Consider the following 21,856-nt stretch of genomic DNA (forward strand, 5'->3'; position numbering starts at 1 on the left):
AGAGACATGTCTAACTCGGAAACTAGAAAATAGCTCTTCTTCCCTCTCCACTGTCCCTTTTTCTATGTTGACTCATTCCTTTCTTTGGGTCTTTGCTCCTGAGTCCCTCCTCTTCCCTCTCCATCTTCTCTCTCTTGCCCAAACATTTCTTATTTAAGTCCTACTTTTGTTAAGTGTTGCGCTGGACGCCATGGGTAGCAATCCCTGCACTTGAGGAATTCCTGAGGGGAAACATGCCCAGGGGTCCGCTAAAGCACAGAGAACGACATGCAGTTCCTGCGTGAGAGAGGTCACAGGAAACACTCCTGATTCAGAGATGTATTCTCAGCAGAAAGGATATACAAGAAATAGGTGAAAAATCTTCAAGGAGCTCAGTGTTCCCCTCTCAGCTTCCACAGGCCCCTCTTGTCTACTTTTTACCACTAAAGTAACCACTGGAAACAATCTTTTCATTTGCTTTGGTTTAGAACAAAAAAAGGAATGTATTGATTCATGTAACCAAGAAGTTCTGGCTTCAGGGATGGCTGCATCCAGGTGCTCAGATGCTGTGGTCCCTTAAAGCCGCTCAGCTTTGCGCTTCAGGCTGGCTTCATTCCCAGGCTCCACGCTGTGATACAAAGACTGCCAGAGGAATGAAGACACAGTGGCATGGTCTTAAGAAGCTGAAGCTCAGGCTGGGGAGCAGACACCCAGGCTTGTGGAGTCTTGATTTAAAACACCAGTGTTCAGTAGATGAAAACTCAGTAAGTTAGGTAAAAACTGTGAACCAAGAACAACCTCCACATTCTCCTTCTTACTCTAAATGCCTACAGGTCTTGGAGAGTCTCCAGGAGAGGAGGGGGGTGGCCACGGCTCACCCTGGGGACACAGACACTTTGGCTGCCACCCATGGGAGGCCTCCACCACGTGGAAACAGTCTTATATTCTGCTAGGTCCCCAGAGCTCTTCTCTTTCCCTCATCACAGCCCTTAGAACTCCCTGCCCCACAGTATTCCACAGGGTCTGTGCTCAAGCTTCCCTCAGCCATAAGCTCAACGAGGACAAAGCTGGATCATACAGCCCAGAGCACGTGTTAACTTCACCTACAGAATTTGTTCCTTCTTTGATTATTCACTTACTTACCAACATAACAATGATAAAAGAGTCTTAAAAAAAGACAAAAATCATATACCAATTGTTATTTTCCTGTGTTTCCAGAGTCTTATTTATAACATGCATATATTCACTTCTGAAACTTGCATTGCTACCTACACAAGTTTCATAAATGGTTTAAAAATATGTAACGGACAGATATCTAGAATGAAGCTTCTCTGAGTCTAGACTGAATTATATCATTTAAACACCATGAGTCACAACCACATTTCTGCATGTATTCTCACGTCTCACATCTGTCATCCCTAAAACTCAAAAAGATCATGAAGAAAGGCTGCTCTCTTAACATGCTGCCATGTCCCAACAAACCTAAACAATCTGCTTGCTCTTCTCAAAGTCAGAAGATGACCTGGTCTGAATATTGTAATGGGACATTTTCACAGCAGCCACGAAAATGCCAGGACGCCCTCTTGTCCCTTGTGGACAGTCTGCGGCTCCAGGTGAATCAAGGTAAAGGAGTGAGCAGGGATTATGAGTCACCCACCAGGAAGGCCTTTAAGTAAAAGCTCGGGATTAAGACCTCACAGTGGACTGGCAGCGCCCACCGAGGGAGCAACAGAGTTGAGCAACAATAACAATGACTCCGGGAGTGAGTAAGCGCTACTCACAGAAGATAAAGGCCAGTCTCTGGGCTAACAGGGCCCCTCCTCCTGTTCCCTGGTGCCCCAATTCTTAGCATGAGTGAGGGGAGCACCCTTCTCATCTAGGAAGCCTGCAATTGGCAATTTCTTCAATAGGAACTTCCCTGGTGGCCCAGTAGTTGGAATTCCATGCTTCCACTGCAGGGGCTGTGGGTTTGATCCCTGGTTGGGGAACTAGGATTCCATGTGCTGCGTGGTGCAGCCAAAAAAAAAAAAGAGAAACCATCTTCCTTGTTATCTTTTTTCTCTGTGTGTATCTAAACCAGTGGCAGAGGTTTACAAAGGTTATTTGGATAAACACATATAAATGACACTTTCAGGAAACCTATTTTTGTGGGACTGACGGAGGCTTCATTTATCCAGAGGCCTCTGCACTAGCCGCTCTGAAAACCTGAATGAGTCACTTTAGACATATCATCAACGGATGCTCTGTCACGCTGAAGAGAGAAGACAGTTTTAGGATTTCAGTGCTTATTTTCAAAACACCCCTGCATTTGAGTCTGGTCCTAAACATCTTGGACCGAAAGCATGGCCTTGGACCGAAAGCATGAAAAGATTTGAGTCGTTTATTGAGGGGTGCTCATGGATGAGAGACCCAAGGTCATAAAAAGAAAAGAGGTGGGAGAAGAGAATCTAGGAAACACCTACACATAACATCTGGGAAGAGGAAGTAGAAGAAATGTTAGGAGACTGAGGAAGAATGAACACGGAGGTCAGGGAGGAAAACAGCTTACCGAGGCAACTCTTCCAGCTGAAAAAACCCATCACTGGTTATTCCTAGGCTGGCACCTATGTAGGGAAAGGCAATACAGGTCACACCAGTGGAGCTTTCTCTTGTAAAACAACCATATTCTATGCACAAACCAAACACCTCCTCAGCTCATCACTGTTTTGATGACTTCTGTTAAGTCTCCACTCAGGAAGCTGCCAATCAAATCTTCCCAAAGTCAACATTGTAATTTCCTCTGCCATGATGACTAAATAACTATTAAATTTCTTTGAGAAATTAAGATCTCAGGTCCACCCCCAAATGGCTCACTATCTTGGTTCTCTTCTCTCTGCCTTTTTTCCTTCAAAGGTTTTAACCAACTGTCCCTTCATTGCGGGGAGACTTCCAAATGCATAGTTTCAGTTCTGACCTTCTCCCCAGGCTCCAGTCCCATATTTCTAACTGTCCGGCTATAAGATTCTACTCTGCTTCAAACTTGCTATTTTCTAAATTGAACCTTAGTTTTATAATATCTCCCAAACTATATCCCTTTCTCATTTACCACTTCAGTTAAAAAGACCACCCTCCATCAATAATCCAAAGTCTTGAGCTTCCCTGGTGGCTCAGTGGTAAAGAATCCGCCTGCCAATGCAGGAGACAATGGGTTCGATCCCTGATCCGGGAAGATTCTCGCACGCCCCAGACCAGCTAAGCCCGTGCACCACAACTATTGATTGAGCCTGTGCTCTAGAGCCCAGGAGCCAAAACTACTGAGCCCACGTGCCCTGGAGCCTGTGCTCTGCAGCAAGAAAAGTCACCGCATTGAGAAGCCCTTGTACCACAAGTAGAGTAGCCCCTGGTCTCCCCAACTAGAAAAAAGCACACACAGCAACGAAGACCCAGCACAGCCAAAAATAAAGAAATATAATTATTTAAGAAAACAAATAATCCAAAGTCTTGAGTTCTCAATCTGTGATTCCTTCTTTTAACAACCATCTCATCAGTTATTAAAAATACTGCATTTTGCCAAATTTAATGCACAATGATTAAGGACACAACTTGATTTCAGAAGTGTTGAACATTTTCTAAAAATGTGTCTTGGAATCAATGAAATAGAGTAGCTGGCTTTCCCTTCTGTGTTTCCTGCCTGCTCTCTTCTCCTAGTGCCTGGCATAGACCAGTGGCTCAGTAACTGTCTGCAGAGCTGAACTGAGTTCTTCCACCACATTTCAGACACTAACACTGTAGTTCAGAACCTATTACCACCTCCTGCACGTTCCACTGTAACAACTTTCTAACTGGCCTTCCTCCTCTGTAAGTCACTGTCAGATTAGGTTTCTAAAATTACCACTTAGATCTTGTCACTACCCTATTTATAAGCTATTAATAATTGGTTTTCATGAATGACAGAGACTCCTTAATTTCACTTTGTAAGTCTTCACAATTTGGCCCTAAGCTTCTTCCAATTTCAGTTCAATGTATTTTGGGGGGCTTTTTTGCTGTACCATGTGGCATGTGGGATCTGAGTTCCCTGACCAGGGATTGAACCCGAGCCCCCTGCCTTGGGAGGGCAGAGTCTTGACCACTGGATCACCAGGGAAGTCCCAGTTCAATGTATTTGCTTCCAGATTTCACTGCTAGAAAACTGGTTGAACTGACTGAATGTCCCTTAAAGACCTCATCACCCACTGGTTCTTCTGGCCTTTTTCTTCTTCAGCACATAATACTCAAATCTGTAAGCCCTTCTCCTGGCAAGTCTTTTTGGTCTATGCTAGCTCATAGTAATCCATCCCCCCTTTCCGCGACCCAACGCTCACTGTCTGGCAATCACCTTGGAATATTTACATTTCTCTGCATTTGTTAATTATTTATTTTTGCATTTATTTTTATTACATGTTTTTAATAAATGTATGTTTTAAAAAACTCAAAAAGCACCAAAGGCCACTGTGTGAAAAGCAGGTTGCTTTCCCACCCAGGGCTCTGGTGCTCTCCTAGGGTTTTGTGTGCCCTTCCAGATACCCCGGTGCATCTGCACAGTTTCCCCGCCTTTTTAAAACAACACAAACTGCAGTATATTATACACATTGTTCTGTACATTGCTTTCTTTCTCTAAACAATCCATTTTTAAAGCTGTTCCCTATCAGGATGTTTATATCCCATCTCACCAACTAAATTTTAAGTTATTTGACAACAGTATCTTTAACATTTTTCTTTTTTACACTAGTTGTTCTTTAGCTTTTGGGCCACATATCCCTTTTAAAAGCTTATGAAATTTTACAGATTCCCTCTCCAGAGAGAAAGAAATACCTACATGCATAGAAACTCAAAATTTTCCATATCAGTTCAGGTTGGTCGTGGGTCTTCAGAAGCCAATCCATAGAGAGACTTCCCTGGTGGTCTAGTGGTTAAGACTGTGCACCCAATGCAGGGGACCTGGGTTCAATCCCTAGTCAGGGAACTAAGATCCCATGTGCTACATGGCATGGCCAAAAAAAAAGAAGAAGCCAATCCATGGAGAATATAAAAGTTTTATAAACCACGATCATCATCTATTAAAAACAAAGGGCTTATAACTAGTTGGGGAAAAAGATACAGACAGTGTTTTCTATGACAGAACACAGCAATACCTTATGATTCCTCTCTGTGTATACAAAGTAAAGGCTGATGACTGTCGGAGATTCATTACTGCTTTAATTTCTAATTCTTTACATGAGAGAAAAATATGCATATAAGAAGGCTTAATTAGCGGATGAAGTTATATCTATACAAGATTTCTCTCCTTTAAACAAAACAGTAAATGTCTCACAACAAACTGAGGCTAGAAACAGACTCCACTGTGCCGAGAGGGGAAGGATGGGGCACTTGCTGATTTTTCCTCCTGTGTTACCTGTAGCCTGGAGCTGGATGAAATATATCTTTCTTTGCCCCGTCACTGAAAAGTCAAAGCGTTAGTCGCTCAGTCGTGTCCGACTCTCTGCGATCCCAAGGACTGAGCCTCTGTCCATGGAACTCTCCAGACAAGAAAACGAGTGGGCAAACCATTCCCTTCCCCAGTGGATCTTCCCAACACAGGGATCGAACCCAAGTCTCCTCATTGCAGGTAGATTCTTTACCATCTGAGCCACCAGGGAAGCCCTGCCCTGTCACTTAGGCACCACTTAAGCCAGTTACATTCAGGTTCTGCAGAGGCTTCCTCTCAGGTGTCCAAGACAAAGAACTGGCAAGGGGCAGATGCCCTGCTGTGGCGGGTATGGTGGGAAACAACGGTAAGGGCTGTCTGACTGTTATTTGTTAGCAGATGCCTTTGGAAGACTCACCGGGGATCTGGCTCTCCTGAGGAACCGAGGGCACACCTCCTGTGGCGATCAGGATGTGAGGAGCGGTGTATTTTTTCCCGTTGACCTCCACTGTGGGCTGAGGATCGCACGTGAATGCTGCATGGCCATGGATGATGTCTATGTGGGACTGGAGAAGAGAGCACGGTAACATTAGCCTGTTTGTAGGACTGAAAAACAAGGGAGTGGGGAGGGAAGTATTGGGAGTTTGGGGTTAGCAGATGCAAACGATTATATTTTGGATGGATAAACAACAAGGTCCTACAGTATAGCTATATGTATAATTGAGGTACTTTGCATTATAGCAGAAATTAACAGAACACTGTAAATCAACTATACTTAAATTTTTTTTAAAAAAGAGAGAGATTAAATAAAAAGATTAAAAAAATAAAACAAGGGAATTCCCCAGTGATCCAGTGGTTAGGACTCGGTGTTTTCACAGCCAGAGCCAGGGTTTGATCCCTGGTTGGGGAACTGAGCTCAAGCTGTACGGCACAGCCAAAAAAAAAAGAACGTCCACCCCCTCCAAAAAAAAAGCAAAACAAAGCTTGCAGCAACTTATTTTTTCCAGTCTCTATGGAGGATTTTGGTTTATGGCTTGCTGATGCCAAGACAACTCTCTGACGTCCGAGTTTCTACAGAACTTTTAACTGTTGATTGATAGTTAGGTTGGGGGTTGCCATTGATGCTGAAGTATACAGTAAGTAGAAATAAAGATAGAATCTTGGGTGAAAACCTAGAAACTAAAAAAGTATATATCTATGCAAGTCATCCCGTGAAGAAGAAGATTACATGTTTGTTCCCAAAAGGTGAAGGAGAAAGCCCTCCTCACTTGGAATGAAAACAGACTGAAGAACGATGTGTCTGGAGGAAAGAAGCCTGAGAAAAACAAGAAGAATAAAGGTGCAGGGAGCTGAGGCCAAAGCGGGGAGAAACGCCATCCTTCTCTCTTCTCAAACGAAGAGGGGAAGAACATCACAATTACATGACTGTGAAGTTTTACACAGAAGGGGTTGAGAACTCAGATCTGATTTGCTCTCACTGGCAGCCTCCATGCCTGGGACTGAGTCTGAACTGCCAGCTAGTTTCTGCCAGCCATGATACATGTACAGGCAAAAAATGTGGGCAACCCACAAGGACACTGGAATCCTGTAAGCACGATCACGGAACAGGACGGTTTAAGTTTGAGCATACCTGGTTCTAAATTGAGCTATTTCCTCCTTTCTAATCAGCCCTCCAGGCCTGTTCTGCAGATGCCCTGCTTAATCAAGGTGAAACAAGATTGATGCCAAAAGCCACGAGGCTCCCAAAACACCTTCCTTCATGAGGTAATGATTTCCTATGCCATGTTAGACAAAAAAGGGACTGAGTCGAGTGGCAATAAATATACGTAATCATTTAGGAAAGAAACTGATGAAATTTTACTTTTCATTCCCTAGGATATTTAACAGAAAGTTTCCTATTCTGAATTTCTGGATGACCTATGGTTCCTTTCCCATATGAGGTCATGGAAATTCTGCTACACACCAAGATTTGTGAGTATTAAAAAAATGTTGTTGCCTGAGTAGTTTTCCATTCTCTTTTGCAAAAGTATTTTAAACAAGTTCCATTTAAAAAAAATTATTATTTTTTTAACTTGTGTGTCTTAGTATAGCAAATGGCATCTCACATTCATGTCTATCAGCCTTAAAATCCCATGAACTCAGTGCACAGGGATCTGAAGACCAAATATGTTCCCTTTGAACTGGGCTTAAGGTCAGAAAATATCACCTTCTCAAAAAGAAACCTAATGAAAAGAACTAATATAAAAATATAAACATGCTGCTAAGGAGATTACAGTGGCCCAAATATAACCCAAGTATACTGATCTAACATAACCTAAGCGATGCCGAAGTCTTAGAAGCTGCAGAGTGAGACCACAAAGACCAACGAAGGATGGTGAGAGTCATGCCGTTGAGAGAGTTGGGAATTCCCTGGTGGTTCAGTGGTTAGGACTCTGAGCTTTCACTGCCCGAGGCTGTGGGTTCAACCCCTGGTTGGGGAACTAGGATCCCGCAGGTCGTGTGGCCCAAAATAAATTGATTTAGAATAAATAAATAAAAAAGAGGAAGGAGAGTTGGACCGTTCGTGGTGCACAGTTCGTCGATGTCTCCCACAGTGCTGTGGAAGAGGTGTGACACAGAAGCACAAAGCGGGGGCTTCCCTGGTGGCTCAGGCGGTAAAACACGAGGCGGGAAAGGCCTCAGGACAGCAAAGACCACCACAGTGTGCTGAAAGCAAACACACCGCGGCCTGATTTTCCTTTTTCCTTTCACTTTTAGAGTCTTCATAGATACGTTTATTAATATACACATAGATAAGCATAAACACATGTATTTCCTTTCTTCATTGGCCAAGAGGGCCTAAAACCAATAGTAGTAGCAATGAGCACATCTACAGCCCAGTTTATGTCTGCCTAATTTTGCTGACCGAACTACGTTCACAAAAATGCCCTTCTGAACCACAGCATGTCCTGAGTAGATCCAGCCACCAAGGACGAGGCTGTTCTGAGCAGGTGAGCAGTGGCAGCATTCCAGGGAGATAATGGTCCTGAATTTAATCCACAAACTGGCACACTGTTACATAAATCAGGCTCTTAGGTGCTTGGTTTCTGGAACTGAGTGGAGGGCCAGACAGGTGCAGGCAGGTATTCGCTGAGACCTGGCACATACCACCATCTCTCCACATAAACAGAAACAAGATTGATCTACCGAGTCCAATTTATGCTCTGACAGATCAACATCAAAACCATTAATCATAAAGAAAGAAAAGAGATAAATGTAGAGGCTGTGTTTCAGCCTGGCCAGATTCAGTTCTCCAGCAGAGAACAGCTCCTTCTCAAAGTTCAAAGCCCGACACACTCACCTTGGTTAGATTATTTTGATAGATGGTGTTCAGGCGGCTCACATAGGCGTCCCGCTTTTCCTTTATAATCCTGCAATGAACCAGAGTCAGTACTGAGGATCAGTAGTCTCCTTGCTCAGTGGTAACTAGGGCCTCTGACCATGAACACCCCAGAGCAGAGAATCAGACTATCCACGAGAGCCCTGGGGGTGCGTGTCTCTAAAGGCAGGCGCCCCTTCCCCTGTGTCTGTCTGCTTTCCGTATGCATGCAGAGAAACCTTAATCTACTCTAGGGAAAACGTTCAGTTAACACAAACTGTTCATAAATTTTTTTCTGCACAAAAAGCAAGGACACTGCTTTGGCACAAAGCCTACTATGTCATGGCCACTCATTATTTGCTCAATAAATGAATAAATAAGCTAACTTTTAAAATGTATGGCTTCAGAGATGTTTATACGAGGGGATTCCCTGGCAGTCCAGAGGTTAGGACTCCCCATTTCCACTGCAGAGGGCATGCGTCAATCCCTTGGAGAACTAAGATCTTGCATGCTGCAAGATGCAGCCAAAAGGAGACCAAAAAAAAGTTTATGGCAGTTCCTTTAAAAGTTAAACATAGGGGATTAAGAGGTTCAAATTATTATGCATAAAATAAGCTACAAAAATATATTGGACAGCACAGGGAATACGGCCAATGATTTATAACTACAAATGCAGTATAACCTTTAAAAGGTGTGAATCACTATGATCTATATCTGAAACTTATATAATGTTGTATGCCAACTATACCTCAATAAAAAATAAATAACAGGTATAAAAGCTTCCCAAAAAAGTTAAAATATAAACTGTCACAAGACTCGGCAATTTTACTTCTAGGTGTAGACCCCAAAGAACTGAAAACAGGACTTGCAGACCAATGTTCATAACATCATTATTCACAACAGACAAAAGATGGAAAAAACCCAGGAGTCCATTGAAGGATGGATAAATACAACACAGTATATAAACATTAGGGACTATCACTCAGCCTTATAAGGAATGAAATTCTGACACATGCCACAGCATGGATGAACTCTAAAAATGTTAGGCTAAGTAAAATAAGCCAGGCATAAAAGGACAGACATTGTGTAAGGTACCTAGAATAGGCAAATCCATAGAGACAGAAGATAAAGTAGAGATACCAGGGGTTTGCGTGTGGGAGGGAAGACTGTTTAACAGGTACCCTGTTTCTGCTTGGGAGGCTGGAAGAGTTCTGGAAACGGATGTTGGTGATGGCTGTACAACACTATGAACATACCTAATGCCACTGAATCAACAACTTTAAAATAGCTAACATGGACCTTGTATGTTGTATATGTATTTTAAAACCACTCTACTGAGGTATGATTGAGACACAAAAAGCTGTATGTATCTAATGTATACAACTCGATGAGTTTAGAGACAAGTATACACCTATGAAATTATCACTGCAGTCAATGCCACAAACATATCCATCACCTCCAAATGTTTGTTATATACCGTTTACATTAATAATAATAATACGTCCCCAAAAGTTTATGGTTCACTTCATTATGAAAGAAAACATTCACGCTTATAAACAGAACCATCTCAGCATTTATACATACCGCCAATTGAATTTACTTTCACAACTTTGAAAGCCATAGTCAACGTGGTCATGCATGAATTCAGAGTGGACAGCAGTGTTCCACATTACCTATATCAAAAAAAAAAGTGGTGCCTGAGTCTTGACAGAAAAGAGATATTTTTTTCCTATAGAAAAATATAACTATATAACAATAGATAAAAATACTGATCTTTAAGTCACAAATAAAAACATAACAAAAATAAATAAATAACAAATAAAACTAAACATTTTTAAAGAGAAGTTCAGAAATATGACCAGATAGATTTTCTAGTGAGGTTTCTGAAACGTTGGGGGAAATTACTTCTGCTCTTGAATTCATTCCCTAGTTTATAAGCTCTATAAAAGCAGAATAGTATATGCCTCACAGTTCTATTCACTACTGCTTACATTCATTCTAAGTTTCAGATTTCTTTAACCTTTTGCATCTATAACTTCAAAGTGATTTGGAAGGAAACTGTGAGATAAAACTGATCACTAGAAACTTTAAAAGAACGGACTCTTACTATGTATTCGGTAACTACAATATGTCTTTGTAAGGATATATGTAACCAGACACCTGGAACTCACAAGATTTGACTGGGATGTTGCCTATAATCTGTAAAAACTTTTTATACCAACTGATTGTCATGATAACTGAATTAAAACTGGCATCCAGAAGTCTAGATGGCAAACTGCCATTTTATTGGTCAGAAATGCCCGAGACTCCACTTTTAACAAGCCTTTGATTTCTTCTTTTTGCTTTTCTCCCCGTGTGCCTCAAAAAGAATAAACTGATGACTCTGCTGGACTCTTTTAACTGAGGTGCAGTTCTATCAACTGCTTACCACCATGGCATCCAAATACTATCCTCAGAAACATCATTCAAGCAACTTGAGAAATTCAATTTTAGAATGGCCAGGAGATACCCCAAGTCACATGACGCATGGTTTTAACATGGACAGTTTACAGGGCAATAGATTCCTGCTGAAAAACAAAAACTATCAGCATCAAGATAAAACAAAACAAAAAAAACCCCCAACAATCTTGACACATCTTTTCAGGAGAAAAACCGTTCTAGTCTCCCTGAGAAAAAAATCAGAGCTGCACCGGAGCAGGTGAAAGACCAGATGGATTGAGGCAAATACCCGACTCTGTGCAAAGTCACTGAGGGTTCCAGGTAATAACTGAAGCCATGTGTGTGAGCCACACCCATCCATTTGCTACCCTCAGCTACTAGGTCTTGGTCATTTCGGCACTTGGGCTTAGAGTTGGATATAATCGTTTTTATTTCCTGGCTGGACCTCCCTATTGAGAAAAGGTTATCCTGTGCAGACAGATAATGCTTTTCTTTAACGTCACGACTATGCACATTTGGTTGGCCTTTGTTCCTTCTAGACCATCAGAAGTTGGAGACGACACTGTGTTCTATTCCTGGTTATCTCCCCACTGTGTCCCCAAAGGAACTTTGTCCCTGTGAGAACTTAACCACAAGGTGAATGGTCAGGATGAATTTCCCTTGTATGTATGATGCAGTTAGTATCCAGGAGCTAATATTTTGTGGTTATCTCTGCAGCAGCCCCTCCCTCCCTTTTTCTGGGCTGAATATGCCATTCACTTGCCCAGTCTCCTCTGCAGGGGTAGCTTGCCCTGGCCAGGAGAATCTAAAGCCATCTGTGGGGAAAGTGCTGGGTGAGGACATCCTGCCTGGAGCTCCACCAGCCATCCTGTGGCTTTGGGGCATGATACTACTGATCATACACTGAGGATACCAGAGTGGAAAGATGGCGAGAAGCCAGGGGTCTTTCAGATACTCTATCCCCAGGCATCTTTTCTCCCTCTTCAGGCTTCTTAATAAATGTTATTTGTGCATGCTCAGTCGCTCAGTTGTGTTCAACTCTTTGTGACCCCCTGGACTGTAGGCCACCAGGCTCCTCTGTCCCATGTGGATTCTCCAGGCACGAATACTAGAGTGGGTTGTCATGCCCTTCTCCAGGGGATCTTCCTGACCCAGGGATCGAACCCTAATCTCCTGTATTGCAGGTGGATTCTTCACAACCAAGCCACCAGGGAAGCCCGAATGATATTTACAAACACAAATAAAAACTATCCTGTGGTTACCGTTAGTAGGTTTCTCAGCTCTTTTTTGAGGCAAGGATTTTAACTGGTACATCTGAAAATAACCTTATTCTGATCACGATTCACCAAATATGCCCAAGGGGAATGAAAGGAAGGAGGAATAAAAGCTCTACCTTTTTGGGTACACATCCGACATTCACCTAGAAAAAAATAAGAGGGACATATTTTAGGAAGATTCAATTCAAAATCATCAAAGAAACCTACAAAAGATGAAACCCAAGCATCCACCCTGGAGATTTACTCCCTTTTTTCTATTATAGAGTTGAAAAACTTATGAACAATACTTCCTTGTGCGAGAAGGCAAAGAATTTTACTTATCAGCATTTTGTCAAGAAAAGCAGTGGGTTGCAGGGGAGAACAAGTCCATTTCTGAGGCAAGGCAGTGGGGAGGGAGGCACTCGGGCATGATACAGATCAGGAGGTACCCAAGGTCAGAGCTTGCACAAGCCAAGAGGGACAAAGCAGAAGAGAAAGAGCAATGCAGTGGCGAGAGGACCCACCAGCTGAATAAAGGCAACTGAATCATTTGAGCAGCTGTCCTAGAGGATTTCTGAGAAATTTACTATAGCTTATGCTGGGTAAAACACCCAGAATGTCTCCTCTGAGAAAATCTATAGCAGAAAATTACATTATTTTTCAAGATCAAAGTATGATGATGAATCAAGCAGTAAAGTTCATCCATTATCTCTCTCTATGCTTATATACATGAAGATAATACACCATTTATACACTTATATTCATGTATATATATAGACCTTTATGTCTATATGTTAGAAACAGACCATAAACTTGACTCTTAGTCTTCTAGCAGCCAGTACAAAGGAGAACACAGATAGTAAGATTTCAGTAAAAACCAGCCAGATGTTTAAAAGCATACTATTAGATTGCTGGGAGAAATATCAATAACCTCAGATATGCAGATGACACCACCCTTATGGCAGAAAGTGAAGAGGAACTAAAAAGCCTCTTGATGAAAATGAAAGTGGAGAGTGAAAAAGTTGGCTTAAAGCTCAACATTCAGAAAACTAAGATCATGGCATCCGGTCCCATCACTTCATGGGAAATAGATGGGGAAACAGTGGAAACAGTGTCAGACTTTATTTTTCTGGGCTCCAAAATCACTGCAGATGGTGACTGCAGCCATGAAATTAAAAGACGCTTACTCCTTGGAAGGAAAGTTATGACCAACCTAGACAGCATATTCAAAAGCAGAGACATTGCTTTGCCAAAAAAGGTTCGTCTAGTCAGGGCTATGGTTTTTCCTGTGGTCATGTATGAATGTGAGAGTTGGACTGTGAAGAAGGCTGAGCGCCGAAGAATTGATGCTTTTGGACTGTGGTGTTGGAGAAGACTCTTGAGAGTCCCTTGGACTGCAAGAGATCCAACCAGTCCATTCTGAAGGAGATCAGTCCTGGGATTTCTTTGGAAGGAATGATGCTAAAGCTGAAACTCCAGTTCTTTGGCCACCTCATGCGAAGAGTTGACTCATTGGATAAGACTCTGATGCTGGGAGGGATTGGGGGCAGGAGGAGAAGGGGATGATAGAGGATGAGATGGCTGGATGGCATCACTGACTCGATGGACGTGAGTCTCAGTGAACTCCGGGAGTTGGTGATGGACAGGGAAGCCTAGCGTGCTGCGATTCATGGGGTGGCAAAGAGTTGGACACAACTGAGCGACTGATCTGATCTGATTCATCATAAAAAAATATATAACTATTCAAACTCCTTAGAGAGAAATTCCTCCCAACCGTCCTTGTAAATTGTGATGTATATGTATACACACACATTTTTGTGTACATTTGTTTACTTCCTTTTGATCACACCCTAAAACTTATAACTTGAAAAAAACTGTGGCTAAGAGTAAGACTAATTAGTACTTAGGCAGCAATATTGTACTATAATTATGTAACATGATAAATATTCTTATATTAGGCAATCATATTACAATCGATAAATACATCAAAGTGACAGGCTATACACCTTAAACTTACACGATGTTAACACATCAAACTTATTCAACTATAAATATGTATTTTTTAAAGAGTAAGCCATTAAAACTGCACATACTATTTGGCACACACCTTTAGAGGTTAGCAATTCTAAATTTAGGACTGTATAAACGGTCACATATTATGTTCCAGCATCCGAAGAAACATAGATAAGGATGTGCATTCACTGTCACAGGGATTAACCGGAAACAAGGTAACTATCCATCATTAAGGAAGCATTATTACAGGGAAATTACTGTACACTGAGCCTATGGAATACTTTGCAGTCCTTTAAAAGGCCACAGTGATTTCTATTTACTGTTACAGAAGGGTTTCTTAGAATATTAAGTGACAAAAAGAAAGCTGCAGAACAATTTGTTCTGTATATTCCAATTTACATTTATATATATTTGAACATGTGCACATACAATTAAACACTTTGAGCACATACTCCATGTTATTAACAGTAGTCATCTCTGGGGAGGGAGAAAATGTTCATATTTTACTCCATATACTTTCTATAATGTCATTCCTTACTTGTGTAATTCATTTAGACAAAGAAATAAACCAAAATGATTTTATCTGGGTAGTGGAATTTAGATGGTTCATTCTTTGACCGCTCTTATCTGTTTTCAGTATTTTCTACTATACAATTATTTTTCTTTTACATGGAAACATTTGTAACATTGGAATAATTTATATCAGGTGCTCATAAGCTCTGCTGACCACGACCATAGAGAACTAGGCAGGCTCTCTGGATGCCTAAACATTACAGGTCTGGGGCCAAGTGTATGACTCTTGAGTAGTTTATTTTTTAGAAGTTTAACCATTCATTCATTCAGAAGTACTGATTAAGTGCTCACTCACTAATGCCAGAAATGATGCAAAACAGAGCACTAAATGGACGCAGACTCTGCTCTCATGGAGCCACAGTCCCGACCAGAAGGAGGTGCTTGGCCTGTCCAAGAAGCCGACTCCAGAGGCAGCAGCAGAATCACCCACATTCCCTAAAATCGCACACTCTCGGGCCCGAAGTCAAAGGAGGAAGCTGGTAGAAAATTATGAGCTTTAGGAGCCAGAGAATCTGTCTAGCACACTTTGGGACCTGGGGCTAGGGCTGAATGCAAACCCATGACCTTGACGTACTCCTCCTCCTATTTTGGCAGCTCCTAGTGACAGGCCTCCAGGGGTTTCCACTGGTTTCCAAAACCTCAAACACTTCAGCGCAACCCAACTATCAAATGCCTCTTTGACGTGGAAGGAGAAAATGATTCGTTACCTACAAAACTGAGGAAGCTGGGGTGGAGAGCTCTACGCAGCCCTGGTCAACCCTCCTTCCCACTCTCTAGCTGAGGTTGAGCACAGACATAGAGTCAGACAGACAGGAGCTTGAATCCTCTGCTTGCTGGTGGTTAGGGGTAAGTTTCTAAACCCTTCTGAGCACAGTTTCCTATCCCATAGAACGGGACTGATAATACTTATATTGTAGAGGTTTTGAGATGATCAGAGATGATGTATGTAAAGCACCTATTTTCTAATTCATGATACTTCTGATGATGCCACTGACCTCTCTGAATTATTTCTGCAGTCTGCCAGCTCTTCTGGTTATAGAAAAGCCATATGGAAAAGTGTGTGTTTTAGTCATTCAGTTGTGCCTGACTATGTGATCCCACAGACTATAGCCCACCAGGCTCCTCTACCTATGAGATTCTCCAGGCAAGAATACTGGAGTGGGTTGCCATTTCCTCCTCCAGGGGATCTTCCTGACCCAGGGATTGAACCCGCGTCTCTTGCATTGGCTGGCAGATTTCTTACCACTGAGCCACCTAGGAAGCCTGAGAGTCCAATGGTACCTGTGGCAAAATTCATGAGCTTCACCATTTAACCAAGGTCTGGCCTTCTAACCTACAATTCTGCCCAGACAAGTAAAAACGTCACAGTAACTCGGCTAATCTGCAATCTCATGGGTCAAGAATGTCACTGGTGCTTAAGTAACAGTAAGCTTCCTTCCTCTGGTTTCCCCCTTACTGCCTCCCATCACGAGTTGCCTATGGTTTCTTCCATCCATTTTCCTTCTTCACAGCCTAAAATCTAGCTCAGGACTGAGGCAGGAGCACTTAGCAAATGACAAATCGTCATTCACTAAGCAAAACTCTATCGGTTCATCAACAGCTTCTTTGAGCACAATCTTTCAGTCATGTTGCACAAGATACTGTTCTAGGGGCTCAGTGTTGATGACCAGAAGAGATAAAGATCTCTGTCTTTGGCGAGTCTCACCAGCTTTACATCCACAACTAATAAGCCCCTGGACATCACTTACCCACGTCCCTTCACAATTCTGACCACTCCTGATGTATGTTTTATTTCTCCACAATTTAGCTCCATTCTGACAGCATCCATTGGAGACGGGATCAGATCTCAGAGGTGAAGGGCTCAGTCCTACAAGACTGCCCTATCTCCCATGTCAGTCACCCAACACAAGTCCAGGTTATCAGCTGTGCTTCTGACCAACCTGCTATAGATCCAAAGTTTCAATGACTCCACCTCCCACCGCCCTTTCTTGGGTTTGATTAATTTGTAAGAGTGGCTCACAGGACCTAGAGAAACATGTGATAAAACATTTTACTCATGAGATTACCAGTTTATTATAAAAAGCTATAACGCAACTCAGGAGCAGACCAATGGAAGAGATGTGCAGGGTAAGCTATGTAGGAAGGGGTGTGGAGCCCTCATGCCCTCTCTGGGCACACACGCCACTCTCCTCAAATCTCCAAGTGTTCACCAACCCAGAAGCTCTCTGAACTCTGTCCTTTTGGTTTTCTCTGAAGGCTTCCATTACACAGTCAGGGTTGACTAAATCATTGGCCACTGGTGTTATTCGACCTCCAAACCCTTGTCCTTTCCTTCCCAAGGTCAGGGGGTTAGGCTGGTTCCTTTGCCAACCAGGACCTATGCTTACATTCTTTCCATCAGACACCTCATTAACATAAACCCAGGTGAGGCCGAATGTCAAGGCACTCATCATATAGTAAACTCCAAAGGTTTTAGGAGCTCTGTGCCAGAAATGGGAACAAAGATCGAATACGTATTTCTTATTATAAATCCAATTATCACACCCTGGCACATATTAAACATTTAATATCCATGTCTTTTACCTTCAAATTTCAGATGAAAGTTAGTCTGGGAAGGCATCTAGCTTGAAAGAAGAGTGAAGGTATTCTATATAAAACAGAATCTAAAGCAAGAAAATGAACTTATATAAGAGGTATTCAAATGTTAGAACTAAAATTGTTTGAGCTCAATTCTTATTTTAGAAGATCCTTAGATTAACATATAATCTTCCAGTCCTAGGGATCAAACACAAATGAACTCCTACTCTGGGGCAACCAGGAGAAATCAGATTCAGCTATGTGAGACAAGCTCCTCTAGGGTGTCACTTTTCTCTACCACCTGACACCCACTGAGTGATATCTGGCCCCACAGCTCTTGCTCACCCCCAAAAGAAAAAGGATCTAGGATCCCATATCCTATTTAATATCTCATGTTGCAACATTCAGTGAATAAATGGTTATTAATTGTGACTGTGTGAAATCTGCTTAGAAATGCGGAAGGTCACTCATATTTCCATAAAATTCTTTAATTCCACTCGACCAGAAAAATTCTGTTGCTACTTGTGCAAAATACCTTTTACACGCAAGCAGGAACTCTGAAGGATTAAGAGGCAGCCTTTCTTTTACCGGCCTTGCAAATTTAGTGGGTTCTGAGGTGGATGGCAAAACAACATTACTAAGACTGTTGCAAAAGATTAAACAATCAACAAGGTAAATCAAAAGACTTCAATAATAGGATTTGCCTGCTTCAACGAACCCCACCCTTTCTGATCACTCCTTTCTTTGGCACTTATGAACATAGGTGTGCCTCATTTTATGAAACTCTCAACTCACGAAACAATCAGGATTATTTTCTGGTTTTGAGGGATCTTTGTCAATACTGAAGGAACTAATGGCAAGGTTCCCTAAACTGAGCTCTCCTTTTAATAAATGTTCATTTAAAAATGCATGTTCGACCTTGGGAAAGTGTTAGTTGGTCAGTCGTGTCCGACTCTTTGCAACCCCGTGGACTGTATAGTCTGTCAGGCTCCTCTGTCCATGGGACTCTCCAGGCAAGAATACTGGAGTGGGTTGCCATTGCCGTCTCTAGGGGCTCTTCCTGGCCCAGAGATGGAACCTGGGTCTCCTACATTGCAGGCAGATTCTTTACAATCTGAGCCACCAGGGAAGCCAACCTTGGAACATCGTAGTAAAATAAGACAGTCACAGAAAGATAGCTATTGCATGATTCCACTTACATGAGGGATCTAAGACAGTCAAATTCAAAGAATCGAACAGCGGAATGGTGGCTGCCAGGGCTGGGGGTGGGAGAGGGCAATGTGGATTTACCAATTAACAGGCTCCAAATCTCGATAAGCAGGATGTTTTAAAGATCTGTTGTACAACATTGTACCTACAGTCAGCAATACTGTTGTTGTTCAGTCGCTCAGTCGTGTCAGACTCTTTGCGACCCCATGGACTGCAGCATGCCAGGCCTCCTCCCTGTCCATCACCAACTCCTGGAGCTTGCTGAAATTTATGTCCATTGAGTCGGTGATGCAGTACTGTACACTTAAAATTTTGTTAAAAGGGTAGATTTCATGTTAGGTATTATTACCATTAAAAAATATGTATGTTTAGCCTACTGGGGCTACAGATGCTATAATATCAAAGTACATGCTACTACCTCCAAGTTAGTGTATGATTTACCTGTCATACCACGTAATTGTTTGCAGCCTGAAGTGAAGAAGTGTTAAGTTGCTTAGTCATGTTCGACTCTCTGCGACCTCATGAACTGTAGCCCACCAGGCCTCTCTGTCCATGGGATTCTCCAGCCAAGAATACTGGAGTGGGTTGCCATTTCCTTCTCCAGGGGATCTTCCCGACCAGGGGCACATTCTTTACCATCTGAGCCACCAGGGAAGCCCTGTAAACAGCCTAGATGAATACAGACAACAATTTACCAGATGGCTGTTTCTCAGGCCTCTTTTAAAGCCTCTACTCCTCCTGCTGGTCTCTCCAACTGGTGTGTACAGCACAGCTCACTGTGACATTAATGATCAAGAAGACTTTTGCTAAGTGCAAACTTTCCATTATAAAATAAGTAAGTCACAGGGATATAACTACATACAGCATGGTGACTACAGTTAATAACACTATTTGAAAGCTGCTAAGAGGGCAGATCTTAAAAGTTTACAAGAGGGGACTTCCCTGGCAGTCCAGTGGCTAAGGCTCCACACTCCCAATGCAGGGGGCCCAGGTTCTATCCCTAGTTGGGAAACTAAGATCCCACAAGCCACAACTAAGAGTTTGCATACAATTAGGACCTAGCTCAGTCAAATAAATTAATTAAAATAAAAGTGGGAAAAAAAAAGTTCACAGGAAAAACTTGTAACTATGTATTGTGACAGATGTTAACTACATTTATGGTGGTGACCATTTCACAATATATACAAATGTCAAATTATCTGAAAGTAATATAATACATATAAAAAAAAAGACTTTTTGTCCAGGGATCAACCTGGACAAAAAGTTACTCCCTAACTCTCATTGGTTAAGAACCTCATACTGATACACTAAAAACTGGGTTAGTCTTTATCGCTGCATCAGTACACTCAGCAAGAACTCCTGCAGGCCCTGGGGCAAGGGAATAGTAAGTCAGAAAGAAGGGCCCTGAACCACGGCGGCCAAGCTCTCAGAAGGCTCTAGTTCACCCTGGCTTTGGGCAACCTCTGCATTTTCCCTTGGTCTGCACTTGATCATGAGACAAGCATGATACAGGCAGGCCTCGGAGATATTTCGGGTTTGGCTCCAGACCACCGAAATAAAGTGAGTACCCCAAGAGTCACATGAATTTTTTTGGTTTCCTAGTTCATACAACAGTTATGTTTACACTACACTGTAGTCAATTAAGTGTGTAACAGCACTGAGAAAAAAGGCACAAAACTAAGAAGCACTTTATTGCTAAAAAATGCTAACCGTCATCTGAGTCCTCACCAAGTCGTGTAGTTACAATCAAAGATCACTGATGGCAGACCACCATAACAGATACAATAATGAAGAAAAAGTCTGAACTACCACGGGAGTTAAAATGACACAGAGACACGAAGTGAGCAAATGCTGCTGCAGAAATGGCACCAAGAGATGCGGGCAACGCAGAGCAGCCACAAGCCTGCAGTTTGTAAAAAGGAAACACAAACACAGAATCTGCAAAGTGCTACAAAACGAGTCACGTTCCTATTTACCTTTTTGGAGACTCCACAGAATGAACTCAAAAATTATCTCATGTATTCTCCAGCCCTCAGAAATGAATGACTTGCAGTAGGCAATACAAGATTACTTACTTCTGATTGAATGCTAAAAAGATGATTTCTTTCAGCTTCCCATTTTTAATGTCTAACCTGATCCAGAAAAATAAAGACTGATTTAAGAGTGGAATCATGTTATTAGAGCTGCACAAGCCTTTTTCCCTAGTTCATCCACTAGACATTTAGTAGCAGTTCTAGCCTTCACTTATTTCCACACTGAACTTGAGGGCAACAGAATGTGGTACTCCAAAATAGTGGGCCACCCTACTGCCCATGCCACTCCTCCAGCATTATTTTGAGGTGAAGACAATTTAGAAACAGCAGACAGGAGGAACTCTCATCTCCCCACCTTTGTGCTGAAAAGCAAAGCTAACATTTCCCTTAGTGAAGGTGTTTCCCACCCAATCCTATACTAGCTGGAGAAAAACCCTTATCACTGGAGATGGAAAGGTAGCAATGAGAAGAATCTGCACACACACACACACACACACACACACACCTTATAAAGTAACTCTTATCTTCCATTAGTTTCCCCCCATATATTTACCTTCCCACAATTTATTGCCTCTAGATGTCCAAATCCCTCTTCCTTTGGTTACTTTTCCACAATTTGTCACCCTCTGTTAATTTGTATTAAGCTTCCAGGTCTACGAGTTCCTTTTTTCCCAATTCTTTTCTGTGACACTCATGTGTGCATGGGAAATAAACCTTTTCTCCCATTAATCTGCCCATTGTCAAGTTTAATTTGCAGGCCCCAGCTACTGAACATAAAAGGGTGGAGGAAACGTTTTTCCTTCCCTACAGAACACAGTATAGGACATAGTCGTCTCAAACCTGAGTTAGTAACAGTTTAAGGTGATAAACTCCATCAAGGAAAAGTGAACTCTCAGTATACCAACACAGGTCACTCATCCTGAAAACACCTGTCTCCTTGGAAGGGGCCGACCCCATTATATCACAGAAGGGACAAAAGCATCCAGGAAAAGGAAAA

At 42.2% G+C, this 21,856-nt stretch overlaps 1 protein-coding gene across 1 annotated transcript in view; it reads right to left on the reverse strand.

The window, feature by feature from the left end:
• The window catches only part of GSR (glutathione-disulfide reductase), a 45,003-nt gene that overhangs the window by 17,580 nt on the left and 5,567 nt on the right, over nt 1-21,856 (reverse strand). The window contains exons 2-6 of the mRNA XM_027529925.1: nt 12,592-12,618; nt 10,344-10,432; nt 8,742-8,811; nt 5,820-5,967; nt 2,528-2,582 (exon numbers count right to left, since the gene is read on the reverse strand). Of these exons, the coding sequence (XP_027385726.1) occupies nt 2,528-2,582; nt 5,820-5,967; nt 8,742-8,811; nt 10,344-10,432; nt 12,592-12,618 (389 nt within the window). The remainder of the gene's footprint in view (nt 1-2,527; nt 2,583-5,819; nt 5,968-8,741; nt 8,812-10,343; nt 10,433-12,591; nt 12,619-21,856) is intronic.

The sequence above is a fragment of the Bos indicus x Bos taurus genome, chromosome 27, assembly GCF_003369695.1.
Source record: "Bos indicus x Bos taurus breed Angus x Brahman F1 hybrid chromosome 27, Bos_hybrid_MaternalHap_v2.0, whole genome shotgun sequence".
Lineage (NCBI taxonomy): Eukaryota > Metazoa > Chordata > Mammalia > Artiodactyla > Bovidae > Bos > Bos indicus x Bos taurus.